The 26,750-nt window shown below is 38.9% G+C and overlaps 1 protein-coding gene across 4 annotated transcripts in view; it reads right to left on the bottom strand.

Annotated features, from left to right (window-relative positions):
• ZWILCH (zwilch kinetochore protein) overlaps positions 1 to 26,750 on the bottom strand; it is a 41,691-nt gene that overhangs the window by 11,718 nt on the left and 3,223 nt on the right. For 2 of the 4 annotated variants that reach the window (XM_043470872.1, XM_043470873.1), the window contains exons 2-14: positions 25,258 to 25,309; positions 21,177 to 21,272; positions 17,531 to 17,649; positions 14,276 to 14,475; positions 13,702 to 13,772; positions 13,237 to 13,392; positions 11,851 to 11,922; positions 7,961 to 8,054; positions 7,360 to 7,409; positions 6,617 to 6,722; positions 6,006 to 6,085; positions 3,457 to 3,613; positions 2,918 to 2,946 (exon numbers count right to left, since the gene is read on the bottom strand). In XM_043470872.1, the coding sequence (XP_043326807.1) occupies positions 2,918 to 2,946; positions 3,457 to 3,613; positions 6,006 to 6,085; positions 6,617 to 6,722; positions 7,360 to 7,409; positions 7,961 to 8,054; positions 11,851 to 11,922; positions 13,237 to 13,392; positions 13,702 to 13,772; positions 14,276 to 14,475; positions 17,531 to 17,649; positions 21,177 to 21,272; positions 25,258 to 25,309 (1,282 nt within the window). Of the gene's footprint in view, positions 1 to 2,917; positions 2,947 to 3,456; positions 3,614 to 6,005; positions 6,086 to 6,616; positions 6,723 to 7,359; positions 7,410 to 7,960; positions 8,055 to 11,850; positions 11,923 to 13,236; positions 13,393 to 13,701; positions 13,773 to 14,275; positions 14,476 to 17,530; positions 17,650 to 21,176; positions 21,273 to 21,891; positions 22,042 to 25,257; positions 25,310 to 26,750 lie in introns of those variants that run through there. The other 2 variants (XM_043470871.1, XM_043470874.1) reach the window with 2 other exon arrangements.

The following is a 26,750-nucleotide window of genomic DNA, read 5'->3' as shown; positions in this document are numbered from 1 at the left end:
GTTAAAGAACAAGCGCCATCTCTGGAAAGAATTAACTATGCCTACTACACCTGAGTGGGGATGTTTGATTAACAGGTGCGGGCTTGGGGTTAGGGAGAAGAGGCCACTAGGTAGCCTTCCTCCTCCCAGTACTATTCCTTAAACTAAACTCTTAAGTAAGTCTTCACTGAGAATGTTCTAAGCAAACCATTATGCATATTCTCTGGTAAAGGCAAATCACAGAACTGCTTCCCTGAGGAGGTCCAAGTAGGTAGCTAGTAGTACCCACCAAACTCTCCAGATGGAAAGAACGGCAAACCCACAAGATAATTCTTAACTTCAGTAAGCTTGCCAGGTTGATGGGCATATTCACCTCTGAAAATAGATAGTAAACCTGAAGTACCAAGAAATAAAGCAAGTGCATTGGTAAGCTTCTACTAACATGTATTACTGGTAAATTGGTATGACCTTTTGGAAAAGAAAGTTGGCAAGGTTATGTCAAGCTTCATAAAACGCTCAGACCTATTTCTGAGAATCAATCCTAAGGAAATGATCCTTGGTAAGTGGAATTCTACAATTCTAAGATTCTCACTCCCTGGAATATACATCTTATATAATCCCTTCTCCTCAAGTGAGGCCAAGATATGTAAATATGGCAGGCTGTTACTCCCATGATTAGGTTACAGATTGATTTTGAATTAATCAAAAGGGAGATGATCTCCTGGTCATTACTTGTGAGCTGATCAGTGAGCTCTAAGCATCAGAGATGCTCTCCTGCTGGCTTTGCAGAAACAAACTGTCGCACTGCGGAGAGGGCCACATGGAAGAATACCCAAGTCACCTTGAGGACATGGAGATGGTCCTGGGCCAACAGCTAGCAAGAAAATGGGAACCTTCATCAAAGGTCACAAGTCAATGAATTCTGTCAACAATGCAAGGGAATTTGAAAGTGGATCTCTCCCTAATCAAGTCTCCAGATGATACCTTGATTTCAGCCTTGTGAAACCTGAGCAGAGGACCCAGCTAAAATGCTGACCCAGGTTATTCCAAAATGTGAAAACAACACAAGTAGGAAAACAGTCATGGTCCCAGGAAGGGAGGACCCAAAACAGTCCCACTCACCACTGGCTACAAATTACGACATTCCTTGCAGCTGGCCACCCACATTCCCAGTGTTCCCCTGACCACTCTGGAAGTGGACCACACAGGTCTTTTTTTTTTTTTTAAACAAAGAACAGATCCAGACTGTCCTTCCCGTTTGATCCTCTCTGCTCATGCTACAACCCAGGCCGGTCTACCTCTGCCTGTCCCCAAGACCCCGCACAGAGGTGATAAAGCCTGAAGTTCCTGAATACTTGGAGGCAGTACAGCCTCAGGTCTATAATCACAAGGAATTCAATTCTGCTATTAATAATAACTCATATGAGCAGGAAATGGATCTTCCCCTACAGGCAGGCTCCAGACAGGAACGCAGGCTGCCAACACCCTGATTTTAGCCTAGTGAGACCCAGACTGGACTTCTGAACTTTAGAACTATAAAGTAATGCATTTGTGTGTGTTGCTTTAAGACACTAAGTGTGTGGGGATAATTTGTTATGGCAGCAATAGAAAACTATATTGCTGCAAACCACTGGCATCAGAATCATCTGGAGATGGAGATGGCTTGTTTAAAAATATATATATATTCCAGGGAGTTCCCTGGTGGCCTAGTGGTTAGGATTCTGGGCTTTCACTGCCATGGCCAGGGTTCAATTTCTGGTCAAGGAAATGAGCCACAAGCCATGTGGTACAGCCGCCCCCCCCCCCCAAAAAAAAAAACCCCACATATTCCAGAGCCTTCAACCTACTGAGTCAGGGGTCTAGGAATCAGCATTTTATCAAGTCTTCTAGGAGATTCTCAAAGTCTAAGAACTATTGTGTCAAAAGTCTGAAGTCAAACCATATTTGAAAAAACAGGCCATATTAAATGACGTTAGGGGAATTCATAAAAATAAGGGTACTCACATTTCAGTGATGAGATTAAGGGTATAAAATATATTTTTATTTTCAAAAAGTTATTACTTTTCTAAGCTTAAAAAATGTATAAAAAAGTTTCCACTAAAAATGTATATCTTTAATAAAATGTTTAAACTTGGAATATCAAAATTAACCTCAATAGAATCCAGTTGAGTGTTACATTACATAATAGATGAAGCTGGAGTTATCTTATCTTGTATTTTCATGAGACCAGATGTCATCTGAAGATCTATTTTCTAAAAGAATCTTCCAACAAATGTCAAACGTCATGAGGGATGCTCTTTGATCTCCTTAACTTTCTAATTCAAGATACCAGGGAAATACAAAAGCTCATAATCATGACCCTGAAACCCAGAAATATTTTTTGAATCAGTATGCTAAAAAGCATAGCAAATTCTTTGGGAAGTAATCCTTTATGTGTAAAAGAAATGGGTCAAGATACTTCTCTGGTGGTCCAGTGGCTAAGACCCCACACTTCCAATGCTGGGGGCCTGGGTTCGATCCCTGCTCAGTGAACTAGATCCCACGTACCGCAACTAAGACCAGGCCCACCCAAATAAATACATAAACAAAAATAAAGAAAGAAATAAAGAAATGGGTCAAAGGAATATAAAGCCAATAGTCCTTTGTAGGGCTTATCAAACATAGAAAGGCATTCGCTAACCATTTTAGATAAATGAAGAATTGTGGAAGTACACTGGCTTAAGCAGGATACAACCTTATGTCAGTATCATACGTTTACAGAGAATGAGAAGTGACATTAAATGGGCTACTGTTTGTTTGTTTTACTAGACAGTGTAATTAACTGCCTGTCTTAATTTATCTGTTTGCTAGGACATAAGCTGGCACAGAACAGGCACTTAGTAACTGTACGGCAGAATGACCAAATAAAAGAAAAATCAACTTGAAAATAAAAACTCACCAAATGATTCAAAGATGCAAGTTCCTGACCTATCAAGAAAAAAACGACAAGATGCCAATAAGCTTTAGGTTTTATCTACTACAAATCAAACAAGCTAAGAAAAACATTTCATAGTTCATAAGAAATGCTCAAGCTAAACAGTTTCTCACAAAATGCCAAATTTTCTTGTACATTACACCATAAATATAAATTAATACTTATTCTAAAAATGATCACAGTTTGCCCCTAATAAAAACAAGGTGATGAGTATTAAAACAGTATGTCATTTTAAAAAAGGGTTTTATTTACTACCTTAACACTAAAGAATCTCAAAACATTTGAAATAAAGACAAATAAAACCTGTAGTTATCTTTAATCTAATATCTTTATCAAACCAAAAAATAAGGCTCAGAAAATGAAAGTGCCTGTCTCATAGTGAACCAGAGACAAAGCCAGGACTACAAATAATTAGGGACAAGTACAAAGATAAAATCTGAGCATACCTATGGCTGACAACTATGATGTTGCTTTTCATTTTTTGAGTTGGGAAAGGGACTTACCTATGAAAAAACAGATATAATCTTTCTTCAGTTTATCCAAGCCAATTTCCAAAAGCATCTGAACCGGAACAGTCCCACTGAGAGAAACTGTGTCCATGGCTCCATGGTAAGACTGATGAATGAGCTTACTCAGTAAACTGCAACTCCCACTATGAAGCTAGAAATTGGGAAAGTTTATAAAGCCACAATTAAAAATATAAAAAGTTCAGTAAGTGAAAGAGAAGCAAACTGCATTAACTAAAAACTAAAAAATTATAAACTTACATATTTCATCTCCTGACATTATAAATTATTTGAATGAAAGCCTCTAAGTTACAAACCTATCAGTTTCTAAAATGCCATTCCAAAAACCTCCTTATTGTCTATAATAGCCAACAGACTAACTCAATCATTTGGAGAATAAAAAGAGCTGTGAACTTACTAGGTCTAACATGTGTTCCAAATGTTAAACAATTAAATTTAAACATACCTAAAATATTTGACATTTGACATTTTTCTTATTTACTGTCCTTCTGTTAACTCTAATTTCCAACACAATCCTTCGCATCTTTCTTTTTTAATACTACTTTCACTTTGCACTTGTTGCACACGGTAGGATATACTTGTAAATATCTCACACAGAAACTCTTAAGAAAAATTCAATGGGCAAGACTAAAATGCACAGAATGATCAAATAGAGGGAGGGTTTGCAAGCTTCTGCTCTAGAGTGTATCTCTGTTCACACCTAGAAAAGTTTCTATCTTGTTATGAATTGGCAGTTGCATTATTTAAAATAATTCCTGCTAAACCAAGAATCATTTTGTTTCTAGCTTTTAACTTAGATTTTTTCTTCATTATAAAACTATAAATCCATTATGGAAAAACCCATAAAATACAGAAATGTATAATGCAGTTGGAGAAACTCATTTGTAACCCCACCACCAGAAGGGACTGGCATATTTTAGTGTATTTGCTCACAGGTTTTTCTCTCCAAAATTTCTATCTTTCATACAATAGTCTGTAATGTCTTTTTACTGAACATTGTAAGCGTTTCTCCACACACCACTGTGTGTGCATTTCTGCACATCATCTGTAGCAACTATTAACATGTTCCATTATGTGGCTGTTTCATGATTTACTTCAATTCAGTTCAGTTCAGTCACTCAGTCGTGTCCGACTCTTTGCGACCCCATGAATTGCAGCACGCCAGGCCTCTCTGTCCATCACCAACTCCCGGAGTCTACCCATAAACCCACGTCCATCGAGTCAGTGATGCCATCCAGCCATCTCATCCTCTGTCGGCCCATTCTCCTCCTGCCCCCAATCCTTCCCAGCATTAGGGTCTTTTCCGATGAGAACTCTTCACATGAGGTGGCCAAACTATTGGAGTTTCAGGTTCAGCATCAGTCCTTCCAATGAACACCCAGGACTGATCTCCTTCAGGATGGACTGGTTGGATCTCCTTGCAGTCCAAGGGACTCTCAAGAATCTTCTCCAACACCACAGTTCAAAAGCATCAATTCTTCGGCACTCAGCTTTCTTCACCGTTCAACTCTCACATTCATACATGACCACTGGAAAAACCACAGCCTTGACTAGACGGACCTTTGTTGGCAAAGTAATGTCTCTGCTTTTAAATATGGTATCCAGGTTGGTCATAACTTTCCTTCCAAGGAGTAAGCGTCTTTTAATTTCATGGCTGCAATCACCAACTACAGTGATTTTGAAGCCCCCAAAAATAAAGTCTGACACTGTTTCCACTGTTTCCCCATCTGTTTGCCATGAAGTGATGGGACCAGATGCCATGATCTTACTTTTCTGAATGTTGAGCTTTAAGTCAACTTTTTCACTCTCCTCCTTCACTTTCATCAAGAGGCTCTTGTAGTTCCTCTTCACTTTCTGCCATAAGGGTGGTGTCGTCTGCATGATTTACTTAGGCATCCATTAATAGTCAGGTCATTTACAATTTTTGCTACTGTAAAGGAGGCTGTAATGACCATCCTGATACAATCTTCTTTTAAAAAGGTTTCTTTCTTTTGGCCATGGTGAGTCTTCGTTGGTGCACACGGGCTCTCTCTAGCTGCTCTTCATCGTGGTGCCACTGCGGTGGCTTCTCTTGTTGCACAGTACAGGCTCTGGGCTCGTGGGCTTCAGCAGTTGCAGCTCACAGGCTTAGGTGGGTCCACTGCATGTGGGATCTTCCGAGACCAGGAAAGCCCCCAATACATAAATTCTTGACACATAGTTCTGCATATGGCCTTAGGATGGATTCATGATCTCAGTACATTATCATAATTGCTTTAGAGTGTTCCAATCTGTACTCTCATCCTATACGAGAAGGACTGTTCACAGCAACAATAATGACAAAAGAGGTAGCTTACAAATGCTGTGCACTTAACTATGAACTAGGTCCTAAGTGCTTCACATGAATTAAGGACCCTGGCCAAGTTTATACAGGTAGAAAGTTGCAAAACTAGAATTCAAACTCAGGCAGTCTGCTCCAGAGCTTGTGCCCTTCATCAGTCTGCTCTGCTGAGAAAAGGAGCGCACACACACATCACTAAACCTACCCATGGCTGTATATCACCGCGCTGTAGACTCTGGATGGTCAACGTGAAACACTTCACCAAGTCTTGATAAGAAATCACACCTCGGAAAGCAAGTCAGTCTAACATTATTCTCATGGTTATTTCTGCAGATCAAACATGTCATTCGTTTTAAGGATACACAAATGAAGAGGGAAGACAAGTATCTGAACTTTATGGATGGTGAAAAGGGAGAGAAATTAATGCCCCCCACCCCCACCCCCCGCCTCCAAAGGGAGCATTTTTAAAGAAAGAAATTAAACTCATTGCCATAAAATAATATATTCAGTCAAACATTATGGAATATCTTTTCCCAATAATTATAATTTCACTAAGATATGTTTTAGTTAATACAAATACAGCATAGAACCCACCTAAATCTTCAGGCAGGAGAAAAGAACAGATTCTATGAATTGCCTGGTCTTATTACAATTCTCAAGCAAAATATGCCAATGCGTTATTAGAACTGAGTTTGATAAAACAGAAACCAGATGTCCATACAAGGCTAGCAATACACATTATTATTTTCAAAAGACTTAAGTAAACCTAAAAAATAACAGGAAAAATTTTATTTCACGATGCTGATGGACACCTACTACTGCTCATTTTGCACCACAGCTGCTCAGCAAAATCGAGATCACCTCGCACTGTAAGAAGACACTCAATAGACCCATCAACTGCAGCAGCGTCATTCTTCATTATCTGGAAAAGAAATGAGTGCCAAAAAATATACTCAGTTTATTTTTTAAAAAGCACAATAGTTTAAGACCAGTAAACTTTCAAATGCTACTCTGAGAAAAGGTGGGATCATGAACACATATAAAAAGAGGCATGAATGCATCTTCTACAACTTCATCCACTAATAAGGAGATACAAGTAAATAGACAGTGAAAAACAGGTCCCCTAAAATTGCTTTCAAACTCTGATGCCTAAAAGCAAGCATTTGAATTTCCTCCCCTAGAAAAATATTTAATTACCTTGGTCTCCATTTTCCTACTTGTCAAATGACAACAGGTGTAGCATAATTTAATAATACCACCTACGGTATAGTAATCTAGTCCTCTTTAAATATATCCATCAGTCTTTAAGGAAAGTAATCACTAGTGCTGACATCAAAGACCAACACAACAACAACAACAAAAAAAACGAAAAAACAAACAAACAAACAAAAAAAAAACAAAGACCAACACAAAACTACCCTCAAAATGCTACCGCGGCTGTAGCAGACCCATCTGAGATTGTATGATGTGAAAGACAACAAAAAAAAAAAAAGAAAGACAACAGTACAACCCAATATTACAAGCTCTTTCAGTGTACTCTTCTGATAACAATCACTTACCTCGGTGTCTTTTTTTGTAGAATCACCAAATTCATTCAGCTTATTTAACTCTAGAGAGTAGCAAAATCTTATTAAACTCTGGATTTTATTCTCCTTCTTTCCAAATTATTTCCATTCTAATCCTGTTTTCAAATGGCAAATGAGGAGAGTAGAACAATAACCAGGTATTTTGGCAATTATTTAACTCTCCAATGGAGGATGAATAGATACCCACTAGGTAGGGATGCGAGGATGGACTGAGATACAATGAAAGCCCCTGACACACAATGTCAAACACATGGTAGGTGCTCTAAGGTTACTGTTCCATCCCTTTTCTTCCACAATCTCAAATATGATTGCAGTATATAAAATGTAAATTAAATATGTATTATTAATTCTTAAAATCACTGAGATTTTTACCATTAGCAATTTTCAGAATGAAAGCTGTCCCTCTCATCATGACAGGCCTACAGCTTTAGATATATCTACCAAAAAAATACTAAGCCTAAAATGTAAAATGTAAGCCTAAATGTAAAAACAATTTACATTTAAATATAGCAAGCATAAATTCCCAATTAAGAAAAATAAACAGAAGCCAAGTGTGAGTCAGGAAAACAAACACCATTGAGAAATTCCTGCACAAGTTCAACAGCTGACTTTGCTTCCAGAGACTCCGGCCATTCAGTTACACCAGTCCTCAAACCATCAGCCAAAACCTGTGAGAGATTTAAAAACAAACAAAAAACCCCTCAAAACTTATTAGCAAAATAAAAATGTATCAGTAAGATGTATTTATCAATAGTAATAATATTAGTATCTTTTTTCTTGGCTGCACCACCCACCTTGAGGGATTTTAGTTCCCACACCAAGAATCAAACCCAGGCCCTCAGCAGTAAGAGCATGGAGTCCTAACCACTGGACCTCCAAGGCATCCCTAATACCTATTTTTCTTGAATGTTTAATGAGACGCCAGGAACTATGTTAAATGTTTCATATGCAGTATGTTACTTAATCCTCACAAAAATCCAGTGAGGCAGATACTACTATCGTTCACATTGTATTGAGACCAAAAGAGGTTAATCAACTTGCTTAAGGTCACACAGTTGGTAACTGACAATGCCAGGACATATATCCAGCAGTCTGATGCTAAAGATGGTATTCTGAACCTTAATTATGTGTGCTACAGAGACTAAATGGAAGTTTACATAAAAATAACATGAATATGTATGCCTATATGTAGAGTATCTAAACTGAAGTAAGGCAAGAAGTCGAGGTCAAGATAGGCTGGAATAGCCAGAGGAATGATGGGAAACACTGGCTTGACTCATGTGGGGGAACCATCCCAGGCAAAGAGCAGGGGTAAGATGAAGGGTGAGATGTTTCTACCAGGGTGGAGTAAACACCCAGGCAATAGCAGGAAATAAAATGACTAGGAGCAGGGATAAACAGGAAGAGTGATCTTAAAGAATTTTTAAATTTCATTTGGAAGACAACAGCCACTGTTGATTTTTTGGCAGGAAAATGACATGATCAAGCAGCTGAGAATTCCCCCATCACAAATACTCAGGATAGAGTCTAAGGAAAAAAAGAAGTACGATGTTTCTCAATAGAAGTAAGATCATCCTCCACCCCCAAGGAGTCTTTGGAAAAATGTGAAGATAAATTCTGGTGTCACAATGACTGTGGGAATTTAGTTTGGTAGGGGCCAAGGATGCTACAGGTGGTGCTAGTGGTTAAGAACCCGCCTGCTAAAACAGGAGACAAAGGAGACTCCTGTTCGATTCCTGGGTTGGGAAGATATCCTAGAGGATGGCATGGCAACCCACTCCTGTATTCTTGCCCGGAGAATCCTGTGGACAGAGGAGCCTGGCGGGCTATGTTCCATAGGGTCGCAAAGAGTCAGACACAGCTGAAGCAAGCTGGCTGCATGCAAGGAGGCTACATATCTTCCAATGTGTAGAATGGTCCTAAAACACAAAGCAGGATTCTGCCCAAGATGCCAAGAGTGTGTGTCCCTGTGGAGAAACAGTGAGATCATTAGAGTGGTCCAGAAGGGCTTTATCTAAGATGGGAACAGTGAAAGAAACCTCAAAGGTAAAAAAAAAAGTATACTCCAGAGAAAGAGACAGATAGATAGGCAGAAATATATAAGGAATAGAAAAGAAGAAAAAAAAAAATCCTACCTATTTATAAAAATACAGGGGATTGAACTTGGAGAAACAATGGCGACGTGCACATCGAAGAGTCTGTGAATTTCTAAGGGAGATTACATTAATAACACAGCTTGGACTTTCAAGTCAGATAGACATATATTTGAATGAGTTTTAAACCAGCTCTTCCATTCACCAGTTGCTGACACCTCAGGCAACATAACAGAACCATCTAGCACCACATACTGGGCACACAGTAGAATGGCAGCTTCTAGCTTCGGCAGTAACTAGACCTTACTGAAGTAAAAGATAAGGTTTCTAGACTGTGAATGGAAGGAATGGTGAAACTGCAGACAGAAATCAGGGGCTTATTAAGGTGATCCAGTCTGGAGATTTGATTCAAGTTTCACTTTGGACAAACTGAATTGGAGGGAAGAACCCTCTACTCGAGTGGGAACTGAACTGATGAAAGTGGGAAAGATCAGAAGTGGTAGCAGCTTAAAGACAGGAGTCTGGAGTTCCCTTATAAAGGCATTCATCAAATCACTAAATGGATAAGCCCTCTGCTGGGGTGGGGAGAGGAGGGCAGAGATAGGAGGTCAGAAGTATGACAGAAGCCCACGGGAAGGGTCCTGAAAGAGGAGCTCTCAAGGAAGAAGAAAGATGAGAAAGGCAGAAAAGGTATCAAGTTTTTCACAAACAGGGAAACAATGAGAGGAGGTAAAAGTATGAAAAACGCCTGGCTCTGTGGTGGAAGTTGAAGGCACTGTGAGGCACCTGGCACCGAAGTCTAGTAGGGGAGGTAAAGAAATCACTGTTTGATAAACCCTCTGACAAGGGGTGTGTGTAAAGTTCTACGGCAGCACAACCTATTCTGGGGAATCGGTAAGTCGTCTCAGGCGAAGATGTCACAGATAACCCAGCAGAGAGGTGGGAAAAGGGCACACTGGGCAGATCAAGACACACACACATATACCAGAAAGTGATGGCGTGATGGGATTGGAGCTACCATAAGCAGGGAGCTCAATGCAGCAGAGTAGGATGTGAGATCAAGCTAAAGAAATAAGTAGGAGCCAATAAGAACATGAAAACACGTTCAATGTCATTAGCCATCAGAGAAATGCAAATCAAAACTATAATGTGGGACTTCCCTGGCAGTCCAGTGGTTAAGACTGCACTTCCACTGCAAAGGGTGTGGGTTTGACCCCTGGTCAGGGAACTAAGCTCCCAAATGCCTCACAAAGCAGCCAAAACACAAGAAAACAACACCACAATGAGATATCGCTTCATCCCCATTAGGATGGCTGTAACGTCAATAAAAAAGATAGTGTCAAGCACATGGAGGCAAGGATCTGGAGAAACTGGAGTCCTCATACACTGCTGTGGGAGTGTAAAACGAGGCAGCCACTCAGCTTGGCAGTTCCTCAAAAAGTCAAACACAAAAAGTTAAAAGGTAGTTAAAGAGCTATCATATGACCCAGCAACTCCACCTCAGAGTTTATATGTCACATAAAAACTTATATACCATTCATGGCAGCATTATTCATCAATAGCCAAAAAGTAAGAACAACTGAAATACCCATCAACTGACAAATGGATAAACACATACTATACCTATACACTGGTGTTACTCAGTAATAAAAAGGAAAGAAGTACCACAGAAGGTAAATTAGTGGCTGGCAGGTTTCTGTTAATGGGTATGGGATTTCTTTTTGGGGTGATGAAAATATCCTAAAATTAAACATGGTCATGTCTGTACAAACTCTGTCAGTACACTAAAAACTACTGAATTCTATACTTAAAATGAATATATTTTATGGGATATAATTTATATCAATAAAGCTCTTAAAAAAAGAAAAGAAAAAGTAACTAAGTAGTCAGTGACTGGATATAACTATCTTTGTATGCCAATTTAAGACATACGGAATTCCTTCTGCATTAAAATGAGCCCCCCCTTGCCCGCCCCTTTGGGATTGAATCTGTAGAGTGGAGCTAAAATTACTGAAACACAAAATTTTTGAAACACATGCTCATTAATCTTCAGGATCAAATTCCAGTTATTAACAAGCAGATTATATACGCATTTGGAATAAACTGGCAGCTGACTCACCTGGAAAGAAGGGAATCCATCATATGAATAAAATCCAAATACTTCAGTAGAAAAGGTGAAAGAACTGTTATTAACTACTAACTCACTGATAAATGTTCCCTTTAATTACAAGGACAACTGCCCCAACTGCCAAGCATCTAACATTTGGAACAAATTTTGAAGAACACAAAATTAAATAACAATGATACTAGCAAAGATTTTTATGGAAATATGAGATCTAATGCAAGTAACAAATTCCAGAAGGATACTCACAAGGAGAAATTTCAGTTCTCTGTGAAGCTGACTCAGAGGACCTCTGGGCTCTCCCGATTCCACCTTGATATTCTAAAAAGTTCCCAGAGTCAGTTTTCACTGGTAATCCCATCTTTTCTCCATCAGGGTCACAGTTACTTGCATTTCAAACTACCCACACATTTAAAAATATTTCATAAAACACTAGTGAATTGAAAAATTAGGTCAACACTTCATTTGGTATACCTTCCCCAAAATATAGACTCTGCCCATCCCAATACAGAAAAATCAATTCGGGCCACCACAACCTCTCTCAATACAACTGTAGCTACACAGAACACACACTCTCCTGCTTTGTGTCACTGAATTTCCAAAAGGACAAGGAGTAGAAATATAAACACACTTCAAGACTCGATGACAGGGTAGGAGGTGAGAGGGAGCTTCAAGAGCTGGGGGACATATGTATACCTGTGGCTGATTCGTGTTGATATATGGCAGAAACCAATACAATATTGTAAAGCAATTATCCTCCAATTAAAAATAGATTTCATAAAAAAGAAAAAGACTCAATGACAAACTTAGCTTTACCACACACCAAAAACAACACTCTCCCTCCCCTCAATAAAACAAACAAACAAAAAAAAAGGTGAAGGGGTGAGCAGGTTTGAAAGAAAACAGTAAATGCCATTTTATGTCAGTACCTACTGCAGGAAAAGAAAAGCGTCAAGAATAGAATTATATAATTATTCACCAGCCCACCATCCTGGGAAAACCACTCTTAACACTACCCAGGACTTTGTGTACATATTTTTTAAAACCATAGTTGAGATCCCATTGTACATAAATTTTGTACTTTTGGGGCCTTTTTTTTTTTTTGCTTAATAAGAAGCATTTTCTTTCATTATTAAAGAAATTTTAAATCGTAATTTTAAAATATGTATATATTATTTCATCAGGAAATCTATTTTTCTACCGATCATTCAGGTTTTATTTCTAATATTTTCAAAACACAGCTGTATGACTGTACTGAATATCTTTGCCCATATATTTTTGTTACCAATTCTGATTAATTTCTTAAGACAGATCCTAGAAATGTAAATATAGGGTGAAAGGGCTGAACAGAACAATGATTCTTGATGTGTTCCCAATATCTGCATTCTTTTAAGAACAGCAGGGATTATAAGTCACTGCGATGATTCCATTTGGGTCCCTGCTGAAAAGTCTTAAGTTACGTAATTACCTAATTACAGCACTGTAGATAACTGATGGATCAGATCACCTGGCACAACCTTCCCTGGCTGTGCTGGTGGGACTTCAGGCTGAACCTTTCAGAGCTGTCCAGGAACTAGCAAGTTCAGAGTAAACCCACACTGAGTGAGCTCAACAGAGAGGAGGGTTGGCTCCTACCAGAGTTGCAGCTGAAGAGAGTGGAGGGGTCTGAAGAATCTCATCCACAGGACTCCAGGAAATATCCAAAGTGATCGTGGTTTGTGAGGCAGCAACTGTATCATCCAAGGCAGTGGACTTAAAGAGCTCATACCGGGCAAAGCCGCTGGCTGTTAACTGTAAAGAGACATTCAGCAGACCATCAGCTGAGCTTTCACAAGGCCAAAGGCCCATTATCAAAACGACTGACTCTTTTCCCCAAAGAAGAAAAAGTGCTGTGCCAAATGGAAAAACAAGACAATTCTTTTTCATCACAAAGATTAGCTAAAACGCATATATTTTCAGTCATTAGTTGATATGAAAATAAACATTTTGATACTATAGAAAAATATCTAGTCATACTAGGAATGAAAAAATTCCTTTACACTAGGAAGGCAGATTGATAGCAGTTAGAAGAAAATAATATGAAAGAAAAGAAATACTTACAGTAGACAAGTGATGTCTTTTCTTGTGTGACTTTTTTAGGTCTTCAAGATTTACAGAATAATTTTTATCCACTGTAGGACATGATAAAAAAACTTTACAGGTACAGTTCAAAATTACATCATTAGAGCTAGAAAATTACAATCTAATTCACAATACTAATAGCTATCAAAATTAAATTTTAAACCACAGATGAAATGTTTTTAAAACAAGGAAAGTGGAACAAAGGTCAATACTACTACCAAAAGTATAATTAAATGCCTATTGTGACATTGGAATTATATTATCATTATATTCGACTTTATCTTCCAATGAAAATTTCAAAAAATACACACATGTAAATGAAATGAAACCTAAATAAAACAGCCATAAACTCCTATTCAGACTTTTGGAAATCTGTCTCTGAAACATCTCCCACATGCTGCAGGTTACACACTAGAGGAGACTCGTGGGGCTAACACAAGCTTCACTGTGTGCACTTCACTCTTGATGTATCAAGTTTTAGTAAAAACTATGAAACAGCAATTACACAAATAAATAAATACACACACGTCCACAAAGAGGAGTGGGCTCTCACCTCTGCAGGTGACCATGTACAGGACAACTCCTGTGACGCTGCTACTAGTTGAGAGAAGCTCAGCTCCCAGCCAGCTGATACCTTCAGGATCTGAACCGTCACACCTTACCCAAAGGGGAGGAAGGGCAGCAACGGGCCGATTAAGCTTCAAATGGGTCATATTAGGATTGTGAGCCATGGTATAAAATCCAATTAACTGCCTTGGAAACAAGAGTAGGAAGAATAAGTTAGAGGTAGAGATTGTTGATCAGTCAAAAGTTTTCTTTTCCAAAGATACCATGAATAGTAGCTACGATGCTGACTCTGATCCCACTTCTGATCACCATCTAACATTCTGTACCAATTCCAAAGTGGGGTTTTTTCCTTACACTAGGCAATTCTCTGACACTAGCTGGTATCCTACAATTCAGCTCAGTTCTGACACTATGTACCCAAAGACAGCATCAGCAACCACAGGTTAAAGGTCAGTCCTACAAGACTGCCTTACCTCCACTCGTACTGCCAGTTCCAAGAGCCCCAATTGTCATCTATGTGTCTATAGATCACAGCTTCTGACAACGCCCTCCCTAAGGTCAATTAATTTGCTCCCAGAACTCAGAGAAATATTTCACTTACCTTATTACACAAGGGTAGAGCTCAGGAGCAGCCAGACGGAAGGGAAGCAAAGCAAAAGGGCACAGAGCTTCCACGCGCTCTCCTAGCAAGCTGCTCTCCCTGAACCTCCACGTGTTCCCCAACCCAGACGCTCTCCAAGCCCGCTCCTTTCGGGTTTTAATGGAGGCTTCATTACATAGTCGCAATTGTGACTAACTGAACTTAGGGAGGGGTTGAGTCCCAACCCCTCACCAGGTGACTAAACTTAACAAACTCTAGTCCCTCTCCCCTCCAGAGATTGGGGTGGGAATCAAACTTCCAATCCCCTACTCACAAGCTTGGTTCCCCAGGCAACCAGCCCCCATCCATAATCTACTCGGGGTGGGGAGGGCCAAAAGCCACCTCATTAGCATTAAAAAAGACACCTTTATTGTTCTCAACCCCTAGGAAATTCCAAAGGTTTTTGGAGCTGGGTTCCAGGAACAGTGGACCAAGACCAAATATGCTTCTTCGTATACATCACACTATCACAGTGTCCCAGAAACAAAAATCTGGAAATTAAGTGGCAAAATACATGAATGTTTCACCCAGAGAAGAAGTAAGAGCAGGGCACACCAGACAAATCAAGATCCACACACCAAAAAGTGACAAAGCATAGCTACTACAAGCAGAGAGTTCAGTATGGTGGGGATACAGGGTCAATAGGAGTGGAAGCAGGATCTGAGATTAAGCAAAAGAAATAATAGAATATGTCAATTACTTCTCAATAAAGCTAGGGGTGGGAGAAGGAAGAAGTCAATAAATACATAAAAAGATGCTTGAGGTCATTAGTCACTGAACACAAAAATTTGAATATAGTCTGTGAATTAGATAGTATTATTTTAACAATGTTACATTCCCAGATTTTGATGACTGTTCTGTGGTTATATAAGAGAAGGTACTAGGTTTTAGGAAATACACAGTGAGGTATTCAAGGGTAAAAGAACACAGTGTCTCCAACACACTGTCAACATTTCATTACAAAAGTGTGTGTGTGTGTGTGTGGTATGTATTTGTTATATAGATGGGGGTGTGGAAAGGAATAAGAAGAGGAGGAGCAGGGGAGGAGGAATAAGCCACAGAATCACAAAGCAGAGGCAGCAAAATTTAAATTTTGGTGAAACCAGGTTAAGGGTACACAGAAGTTCTTGTACTGTTCTTTTAAACTTTTCTGTAAATTTGAGAGTGCATCAGAACTAAAAGTTACCCAAAAATACAGCTTAAAATTTTTCAAAGAGATGAAAACTAAATTTATCACCAACATATGTTCAGAAAAGGCATTTCTAAGGGACTGTACTTCAGAAAAGAAATATAATAATCCCAGAAGGGTCTGAAATATGTTAGAAGAAATGGAGAGCAAAGAAATGATAAGCATGTGGATGAATCCAAACAAACACTGGCTGGAGAAAACAACACGAATTAAAAAATGTTTAAGTTGTGGGAGAGGAAAGAAAAAAAGGCCAAATAAGACTTAAAATCAAGAAGCCATGAAAGAGTGATTAACTACAAAAGATTTTAAAAGTTTCTACACAGCAAAACAAAACCAAAAAACCCACTATGAAGGAAAGTCACCTTGAATACTACTATAGTCCTTATTCTCCAGTATTTTTCTTTTTTTAAGATTTTTTAATTTAGACCATTTTTAAAGTCCTTACTGAATTTGTTACAACACTGCTTCTGCTTTATGCTTTGTCTTTTTGGCCACGAGGGATGTGGGGTCTTAGCTCCCCGACCGGGAATCGAACCTGCACCCCTGCTACACTGGAAGGCGAAGTCCTAACCTCTGGACCACCAGGGAAGTCCCCTTATTCTCTAATATTATATATATGACCAGATCCTCCAGGATTCCTTGACAGCAAATACTTTCGGTTTTGGAGTTGAGGGAGACCAGGCAGACGGAAAGTCATATAGTAGGAGGGGGTAGGGTAGTGAAGGTGGCTAAGCAGACAGAGGCAGTAGGGTTTCCAACAGGGGTCCTTCTGGCATGTGGGTGGGATAATTTCTCATTAGATAGGAGAGCCCCAGGCACTGCATAACATTTACCATCCATGGACCAGGCCAACAGCTCCCCTGAGTCATCGTGACAATCAAAAAGTACCCCTGCATATTTCCAAATCTCTGCTGGGCACTGGACTGGAGGCTGAAGGTTCCTTTGTGTCCTATGTGTCACTCAGAAGGAATCTGGATTTTATCACGAGGCAAAAGGACCACGGAAGGCTTTTTAAACGTGGAAGCAACACAATTAGGCTTTCATAAAATCACTCTGGCAGGAGTAAGGAAAAAAGATTGGCAAGGAACAAGATTAGAAAGCAACAACAGTGAAAAGTAGAAAGAAATGGAGAAAAGGAAGATCACCGTAGTCATCTTAGTCACACTTGAGTTACCCAGGGGACAGTCAAGTGTTTAGAACTACCCTTAGAGCATTAAGTATATACATCAAAGGGGTGGGGGATGGAGAAAGAGAGGGATCTGGGCTAAATACCTATTCTTTTCCCAACATTTATAAGAATTTATTGTTGTTTAGTTGCTAAGTTGTGTTCGACTCTTTTGCAACCCAATGGACTGTAGCCCACCAGGGGAATTTAAATCCTACCCTCCACCTCTACAGTAAGAAAAACTTACCTGGCTCTCCCAACTGGTAAAGCAAGCAGCCCAACATTTTCACCAGTAGAGAGATCAGAAATAGCAGTTTCTTCAGACTGTAGCTCTTCAACATGACTTGGTTCTTCCTTTTCTAAAGGCTTTAAAAACATTTAATTATTTAACCAGGTAAGAGAACACTTAGGGTAACAGTCAACTCTTCACTATGCTAGCACATAATGACTGGGTTACGACAGGAGTCATAGCTAGAAACCAATGGGGTACTAATAAACCTCACCATTCATCAGAAGTATTCCCACTGTCCTATAAGAAGATATTGATCTATGTTGCTACTGATAAAGGAAGTATATGATGCCATCAGAAAAGGAAGTGCTCCACTATGTACAAAATGATATACAAAACACCAAGGGAAACCCATGGGAGACTCTTTGATTTTGTCATTCCCCAAACTTGAAGGTTCATAGCCCTTTCTACTCATTTTCTAAGTCTCCAGGACTTGTTATAGCAGCTGACATTAATTACCTCATTATTATAGAAATATAGGGTATATGGTTCCAGATTATATTGATTTGCTGTATTATACTAATTCTATGCTATATTATAGTATACCATAATACTGATACTAATAATATATTATAATTCTAATATTGTTCCCAATTTCACTGTAATATTAATTGCATACTATAATACTGGTACTAATACTATACTAGCAATTCAGTTCAGTTGCTCAGTCGTGTCCAACTCTTTGCAACACCATGGGATGCAGCACATCAGGCCTCCCTGTCCTACTAGTAGTATATACTAAACTATACTATGCCAGTACAGTTGTCTCTTGAGCAACACAAGTCTGGACTAGGCAGGTGCATTTACATGTGGATTTTTTTAATGGTAAATATTAATCCTGCAGTACCACACAGTCCATGATTGGTTGAATCTGTGGATGTAGAGCCACAGATACAGAGGGCCAACTGTAAAGTTACACTAGGATTTTCAACAACACAGATGGTGGGACACCCCAAGCCCTGTGTTGTTCAGGAGTCAATGGTATATTATATTAAGGAAGAAACCTATCTTTTAGAAAGACATTCAAATAAAAGTCTTAAAATTAAAACAACAGCAACAACTTTGGTTAGTTTTCAAGACGACACATATCCTAAGAGTTTCCAGCAGCCAGCAGAGCCCTGCAGCCTGTGCATGCCAAGTCACTGTGTCCCAGGCTCTGTATGACAGTCTCTCAGTCCATCCATGCTGTTGCAAATGGCATTATTTCATTCTTTTTAATGCATAGCCCTTACTTCTTAAGTCTGTTCCTCTTAGGACTCTCAGCTCTCAATTGTGTTTCTCATGTCCACATGTTTAAGTAGTAAAATAGCTCAGTACTGCCAATAATAACAAAAATTAAATGGAATAACATTTCCTGAGCATGTACTATGTACCAGCTACTGTTCCAAGCTTTCTTTTATTCTTCATAAAACCCTGAGAAAGATCCTATTAATAACCCTATTTTATGGACTGAAAACAGCTAATGGCTGGCTGAATAGCTTATATAGAATAAGCAGCTGAGCAGCAAAACCCACATTTGAATCTAGGTAAAATGAAAGTCGCTCAGTCATGTCCGACTCTTTGTGACCCCCATGGACTATACAGTCCATGGAATTCTCCAGGCCAGAATACTGGAATAGGTAGCCTTTCCCTTCTCCAGGGGATCTTCCAAAGCTAGGGATCAAACCCAGGTCTCCCACATTGCAGGAATTCTTTACCAGCTGAGCTACAAGGGAAGTCCACAAATACTGGAGTGGGTAGCCTATCCCTTCTCCAGAAGATCTTCCTGACCCAAGAACTGAACCGGGGTCTCCTGCATTACAGGTGGATTCTTTACCAACTGAGCCATCAAGGAAGCCCCTGAATCTAGGTAGTCTGACTGCAAAACTCGAGTTCTTGTCCACAAAGGTCTTCTAGCAGTGAATACTTAATAGTTATCTGACCTAGATGTATCCTCAACTTTGTATTTCTTCTGCCAGATTCCAGATTTTATTTCCTTCTAGACCTGGGTTTCCAAATAGTTCCTAGAAGTATCCAAGAAATGTCATTTTCCCTTCCATTCTACTTTTCAGTACTATCCATCTAACTAAAACTCTGTAAGCTCTATTGATCTTTGCAGAAATGAAGGCCATTTTAATTGTTTCCCATCCAAAAATGCCAGGACCTCAATGAACTCCAGGTAAGTCCTCACGACTCCAAGCTGTTTTCTCACTAGTATCTCAACCAATTTCCACAAATTCCTCTGCTCCTCTTTACCTTTCCCTAGAAAGTCATTTTCATCTTTTAGCTTTTGCTCTACACACATTTTCTCTCTCCTCATAACAAAAGTCTAAATTCAGCCACATAAATCACTTATAATTATTTTCCAAGCATCTGTCCACCATAGATAAGCATCACTAATACAAAAAACAAATAAAGTAGTCCCCTTCTCAGAAAGGAGTTTTTGTGTAATATTTAAAACAGAGTGCTCTCTGCTCATTCATCCCAATCCCCATCCAGACAGCATGCAGGTCCTAAAGCAGACAGAGGCATTCCTTCTAAAGGAATGTCCACTTTCCCCTATTATATCCTTTTTCTATCTACTTCAAGAAACGATAAACCCAAAGACTGGGTCCTGGCCCCAAAGTAACTGTGTGATATGACAGCATTATCAGCAATCAACTAAAGCCACTGCTACTGCTCTACCAGAACAGTTCCCATATTCAAAACACACAGGTGTAAGGCTGCAATTACAAAGTGATGAAAAAAATAAGAAGTTCCCTCTTGTTAGATTTAACAAGAGAAAATTAGAGTAGAAATTCTTGAGTCATAGTGAGTTATGCTGTGTTACAGTGGCCATCCACCAGTCACATGTGGCCAGATGAAATTGAGATTTAAGTGTAAAATCCATACCAAATTTTGAAGAAGCAGTATAAAAAAAAGAACTTAAAATCTCATTTTTATTTTTATATTAATTAGGTATTGAAATGATTAACATTAGATTTTTAAAAAGCACTATAAGCAATCCTATTCCTTGCTATTTAAAGAAAACTTGTGCTCACATAAGACTTTGTACAAAAATGATCATATTATTTATTTATTTAGCTCTCTGGATCAGGGATGGATCAGCAACTAAAAGAACCACTAAACATATACAACTTGAATGAATCTCAAAGGCATTATTATATGGAAAGACACCAGACTCAAAAGTTTATACACTTTGGTATGATTCCATTCATGACACTCTTAAAAAGACCACGCTACAGTGAAGGGAGAAGAAGGAATGATTTTAAAGGGATAGCACAAGGGAGTTTTTGGGGTGATGGAGCTGTTTTGTGTTCTGATTGTGGTGGTGATTACCAGATTGTATAAGTGTGTTAAAATTCACAGAACTGAACAAAAGAAAAAGTAAATTTTATAATATGAAATTTCATTTCATCTTTTTTTTTTTAATGAGGCTACTAGAAAGTTTTTAACTACATATGTGGTTCACGTTATCTCTGCATTGGACAGCGCTGTACTTATTACTAAAAGATATTAGAATCTACTCTAATACACTGATATGAAAATGTGTACATTTGAGATTATCCCTCAGAAACCAAACTTGGTTGTTAAGAATTAGCCACAAAGCCCAAGCAATACTTACCACTTTTTCCACAATAAACATGGTTTCATTTTCATGTAGAATATTTTTCAAAGGGTTTGGCTGGCCTTTGCTGATCAACTGCACTTGAACATCAGCCTATTAAAAACAGATTAAGGTCCAGCAATGTTATAGATACACATATATATATGTACAAATATTTAAACACATAAAGGCCAGTTCTATGCAAGTAACTGAAAAAGAGAATTTGAACAAGATTTAATGTTTTAAAAATATAATTTCATTTATTCTTTGCCCACATTGTTTTTCATGTTGAGAAAATCTAGCTAGGGAATTCCCTGGAAGTCCAGTGGTTATGACTCCAAGCTTTCACTGCAGAGGGCGTAGGTTCAATCCTGGGTTAGAGAACTAAGATCTTTGCAAGCCTAGAGTGGTCAAAACAACAAAACCTAGCTCTTATATTTTGTATCTGTATGCTTCAAGGCCCACCTAGAGAGCACCCTGCCTTGTAAGGCCTTTTGATTAGGATCACACTGACATCTTCTTCCCCTAATCATACTGGATTTACTGTTAGGAACCATAAAATTAGCTGTTCACTAAATAGTAATTTTTCTGATTGTTCCATAAAATTTAGAACTTTGCCACTTTATAGGAATTGCATATTTCTTCATTCCAATTGCAATAAACATTTATTGTAGAAAAGTTTGAAAACAGATAGCTAACAGATTTTTTTAAAACTCATCTATATTCTACTAACCAGAGTTGCTGCTGTTCGGTCCCTACGTTGTGTCCAACTTTTTGCCGCCCCACGGACTGCAGCACACCAGGCTCCTCTGTCCTCCATGATCTCCCCAAGTTTGCGCAAATTCATGTCCACTGGGTCGATGATGCTCTCCAACCATCCCATCCTCTGCTGCTCCCTTCTCCTTTTGCCTGCAATCATTCCCAGCATTAGTCTTTTCCAGTGAGTCAGCTCTTCACATCAGGTGGCCAAAGTACTGGAACTTCAGCTTCAGCAACAGTCCTTCCAATGAATATTCAGGGTTGAAGTCCTTTGATTTTCTTGAGGTTTGATCTCCTCCCAGGCCAAGAGTCTTCTTCAGCACAGTTCAGAAGCATCAATTTTTTGGCACTCAGTCTTCTTTGTGGTTCAACTCTCACATCCATACATGACTACTGGAAAATCCATAACTTTGACTATGCGGATCTCGGTCAGGAAAGTGACATGTCTGCTTCTTAATACCCTGTCTAGGTTTGTCATAGCTTTCCTTCCAAGTAGCAAGCATCTTTTAATTTCATGGCTACAGTCACAGTCCTCGGTGATTTTGTAACCCCAAAAAATAAGATCAGTCACTGCTTCCACTTTTTTCCCTTCTACTTAACATGAAGTGATACGACTGGATGACATGATCTTAGATTTTTTTTGGCTGTGCCGGGTCTTAGTTGTGGCATGCAGGATCTTCGATCTTTAGTATGGCATATGAGATTTAGTTCCCTGACCAGGGATTGAACCCAGGTCCCATGCATTGGGAGCAGGGAGTTTTAGCCACTGACCACAAGGGAAGTCCCTTAGATTTTTTAATGTTGAGCTTTAAGCCAACTTTTCCACTCTCCTCTTCACTCTCATCAAGAAATTCTTTAGTTCCTCTTTGTTTTCAGACATTAGAGTGGTATCATCTGCACAGGTGAGGTTGCTGATGTTTCTCCCAGCAATCTTGATTCCAGCTTGTGATTTCATCCAGCCTGTCATCTCGCATGATGTACTCTGCATAGAGGTTAAACAAGAAGGGTGACAGCATACAGTCTTGATGTGCCCCTTTCCCAATTCTGAACCAGTCAGTTGTTCCATGTCTTGTTCTAACTATGGCTTCTTGACCCACATAGCCAGAGTAGTCACTACTATTATTAGTCTTATTGGTGTATATTTTGCCTAATCTTTTCCCAGACATATAAATAAACCTACTTAAATAGAAATATATTATTTTGATAATGCAACAGATTTTTGTTTAATAAATAAATAGAATATTCTAAAAGTTTTATATCATGAACTTCTTTTCATGCCATTAAATTTTTTTAGGCTGTCTAGTACCATGGAGCTACCATCACATAATTAATCCCATATTATTCAACATTTGGGCATTTTCAAATTATATGCTATAAAAAACAACTGATAAGGAATATTCTTTAATTACTACCTACTCTGCACCCCACAGCATGTGGAGCTCCTCCAACCAGGAATGAACCCAGGGCCCCTGCAGTGGAAGCTCGGAGTCTTAACCATTGGACCAACAGGGAAGTTCCCCTGTAATTACTTTCTTAAGATGAATATCTAAAATCACATTGATACTGTCAATTTGCCTTTTAAATGTCATATTCACATATTTGCATTCTCATTTTACGTCAACACACTATTTGCATTCTTTTTACCATTCACCTAGCAAAAAATAGTATCTTGTTATTTTTTAAATTTCATTTATTCGACCACTAATGACAGTGAACAGTCACTAATATGCTTATTACTGACAACTATCTCTCATTACTTGAACATATTTAATTTCTTAGTTTGGAAATTGAAGCCATTTAGATAGCAAGTACAGAGGGCAAAAGATGCTTTGTTATTCTACTAAATTCTCTTTAATTATTTCTGGCTGCACTAGGTCTTCATTGCTGTGTGTGGGCTTCCCTCAGTGCAAAGCACAGGCTTTAGGAGGCTCAGGCTCAGTAGTTGTGACCCGCGGGTTTAACTGCCCCAGGGCATGTAGGATCTTTCCAGATCAGGGATCAAACCTGTGACCCCTGCACTGGCAGGTGGATTTTCAACCAATGAACCACCAGGGGAGCCTCGTATTTACTTCGTTCTTGATCAAATACTGCCGTGGACTGAATTGTTGTTGTTCAGTCACTAAGCTCTGTCCAGCCAACTCTTTGTAACCCCATGGACTGCAGTGTGCCAGGCTTCCCTGTCCTTCACTATCTCCCAGAGTTCGTTCAAACTCATGTCCATTGAGTCAGTGATGCCATCCAACCTTCTCCTCCTGCCCTCGGTCTTTCCTAGCATCAGGGTTTTTTCCAATGAGACGGCTCTTTGCATCAGGTGGCCAAAGTATTGGAGTTTCAGCTTCAACATCAATCCTTCCAATGAATATTTAGGACTGATTTCCTTTAGGATTGACTAGTTTGATCTCCGTGCAGTCCAAGGGACTCTTAACAGTCTTCTCCAACACTTATTTTTATCCTCTACCTATTCATCTATTATGATTATCTTTATTCTTTATTGGTTTTAAGAGGTTTTCACATATTTCATATACATGGATACTAACCCTTATCATTTGTGACACTGATATCATAAATGATAACCTCAGCTAGTCTTTTAGACATAATTTATTTTAGTTTGTTAACTGTTTTAGAGGATTAAGTTCTATGGGAAGTTCTACCTATGGAACACCTGGCATGTTAGATGTTTAATAAATTTACAAATGTTTATAGCAGCTTTATTCAAAACTATTAAAAAACAGAAACAATCCAGTCTGAATGGTGAATGGATAACCAAACTGCAGTACATTCATACAATGAACTATTACTCAACAATAAAAAGGGATGAACTACTGACACACACAACCACACAGTCAAATCACAAATGCATTATACTCAGGACTTCAGCAATTAAAACTCTGTACTTCTAACGCAAGGGGTGAAGGTCCAGTTACTGGTTGGGGAACTAAGATCTCACATGCCATATGGCATGGCCAAGAAAATTAAAAAAACAGAAAACAAATGCATTACACTCATTGAGAAAAGCCAGACAGAAAAGGTATAAACCGTATGGCTTTGTTTATATGATATTCGTAAAAGGCCACACAAAAAACAGAAGTAAAACAGATCAGTAGTTGCCAGGGAACAGGGGAAAGGGTTGAGTATAAAGGGACATGAGATTTTTTAGAGATGATAGGAATGTTCTTGATTATGGATGTGGTAATATGACTAAATGAATTTGTAAAACTTCATAGAACTGTACTCTAAAAGGGTGAAATTTAGTCTATGTAAATTAACTTTGATAAACTCAACTTTTAAAAACAATTTTAGGATGACTGAGTTGTTTAAAAACCAAATAAATTGTTCATACCTCATAGATAAATGGGCCTTTACATATTCCTTTCTTTTCTTCATCAAATTCCCTGAAACGCAGAAACACATGTGAAAAATAAAGCTGCAGTATTTTGTCATCTAAACTCTGGAGTTACTGAGAGAAATCAAAAATGCAGAATACTTGTGACAGCCCTAAGGCACAGTTGGGAAAAGAGAAGCAGAAAAATAGCATTAGGTTATTAAGGAAAGAAAAAAAAAGATGTGGTAAAGATTAATAGACAGCTGCCCCTTGGGACTTCCCTGGTGGTCCAGCAGTTAAAACTATGTCCTTCCAATGCAGGGGGCGCAGGTTCAATCCCTGGTTGGAGAACTAAGATCCCACATGCCCTGAAGTACAGCCAAAAAAAAAAGAAATTAGGTCACCTACCTCTATTCTTATAACTTTTAAAACACAGTACCAATTACTATTAAAGTGTAATTTACTACATGACTTTCGGGAAGCAAAAATAACTGAAATCAGTGGGTAACTATGGAGAAGTTATTTAAGGGTCCCAGGCCTTGAATTTCTATTGCTAAAATAAATTTTAGCAATATTGCTATCCTCCCTGTTTTCATGAGTTGACATCAAAAAATTCGTAAACTGGATAATGCTAAAACATTTCATTTTTAAAATGGAAGCATAAAATGTTAAGATACATTGTAATTATCATATTATTAAAGAAAGTTGATCCTAGGGCTTCCCCGGTAGCTCAGTGGTAAAGAATCCACTTGCAAATGCAGGGGACAAGGATTCAATCCCTGATCTGGGAAGAGCCCATATGCCTTAGGACAACCAGGCCCATGCACTACAGCCATTGAGCCTGGGCTCTAGAGCGCAGGAACTGACACTACTGAAGCCCACGCACCCCAGAGCCTGCGCTCTGCAACAAGAGAAGTCACCACAATGAGAAGCCTTTGCACTGCAACCAGGGTAGCCCTGCTCACCATATCTACAGAAAAGCCCCAGCAGCAACGAAGACCCAGCACAGTCAAAAATACATAAGTAAAATGATATATATTTAAAAAAGTTGATCCCAAAGCATGTAAACTATAAACTATTAAGATACCAAAAATGCACATCAGCTTGATATACACTCTAAAAGAGAAAAGAATCTTTAGAGTCCTAAAGGAACCCAACAGAATAGCTTCAGGATGCCATTATTTGATCCACTCTGTAACTCATTGAAATAAAAACTAGGCCTGTGACTGATTCACTTTGGCCGTTTTGGACAAGACTGTGACTTTTTTCCCCTATATGTATTTATTTGGCTGTATCAGGTCTTAGTTGCAGCACACAGGATCTTTGTTGAGTCACATGAGATTTTCATTGGGTCATTTGGGCTCTCTAGTTGTGCCTCTCTGGGTCTGGAGTGCGTGGGCTCAGTAGGTGCACGGCTCAAGAGACATGTGGGATTGTAGTTCCCCCACCAGGGATCGAACCTCTGTCCCCTGCATTGCAAGGTGGACTCTTAACCACTGGACCACCATGGT

This window comes from Cervus canadensis, chromosome 6 (genome assembly GCF_019320065.1).
Source record: "Cervus canadensis isolate Bull #8, Minnesota chromosome 6, ASM1932006v1, whole genome shotgun sequence".
NCBI classification, from domain to species: Eukaryota; Metazoa; Chordata; class Mammalia; order Artiodactyla; family Cervidae; genus Cervus; species Cervus canadensis.
Note: the sequence above shows the minus strand (reverse complement) of the source record. Positions and strands in the feature narration are given on the sequence as shown.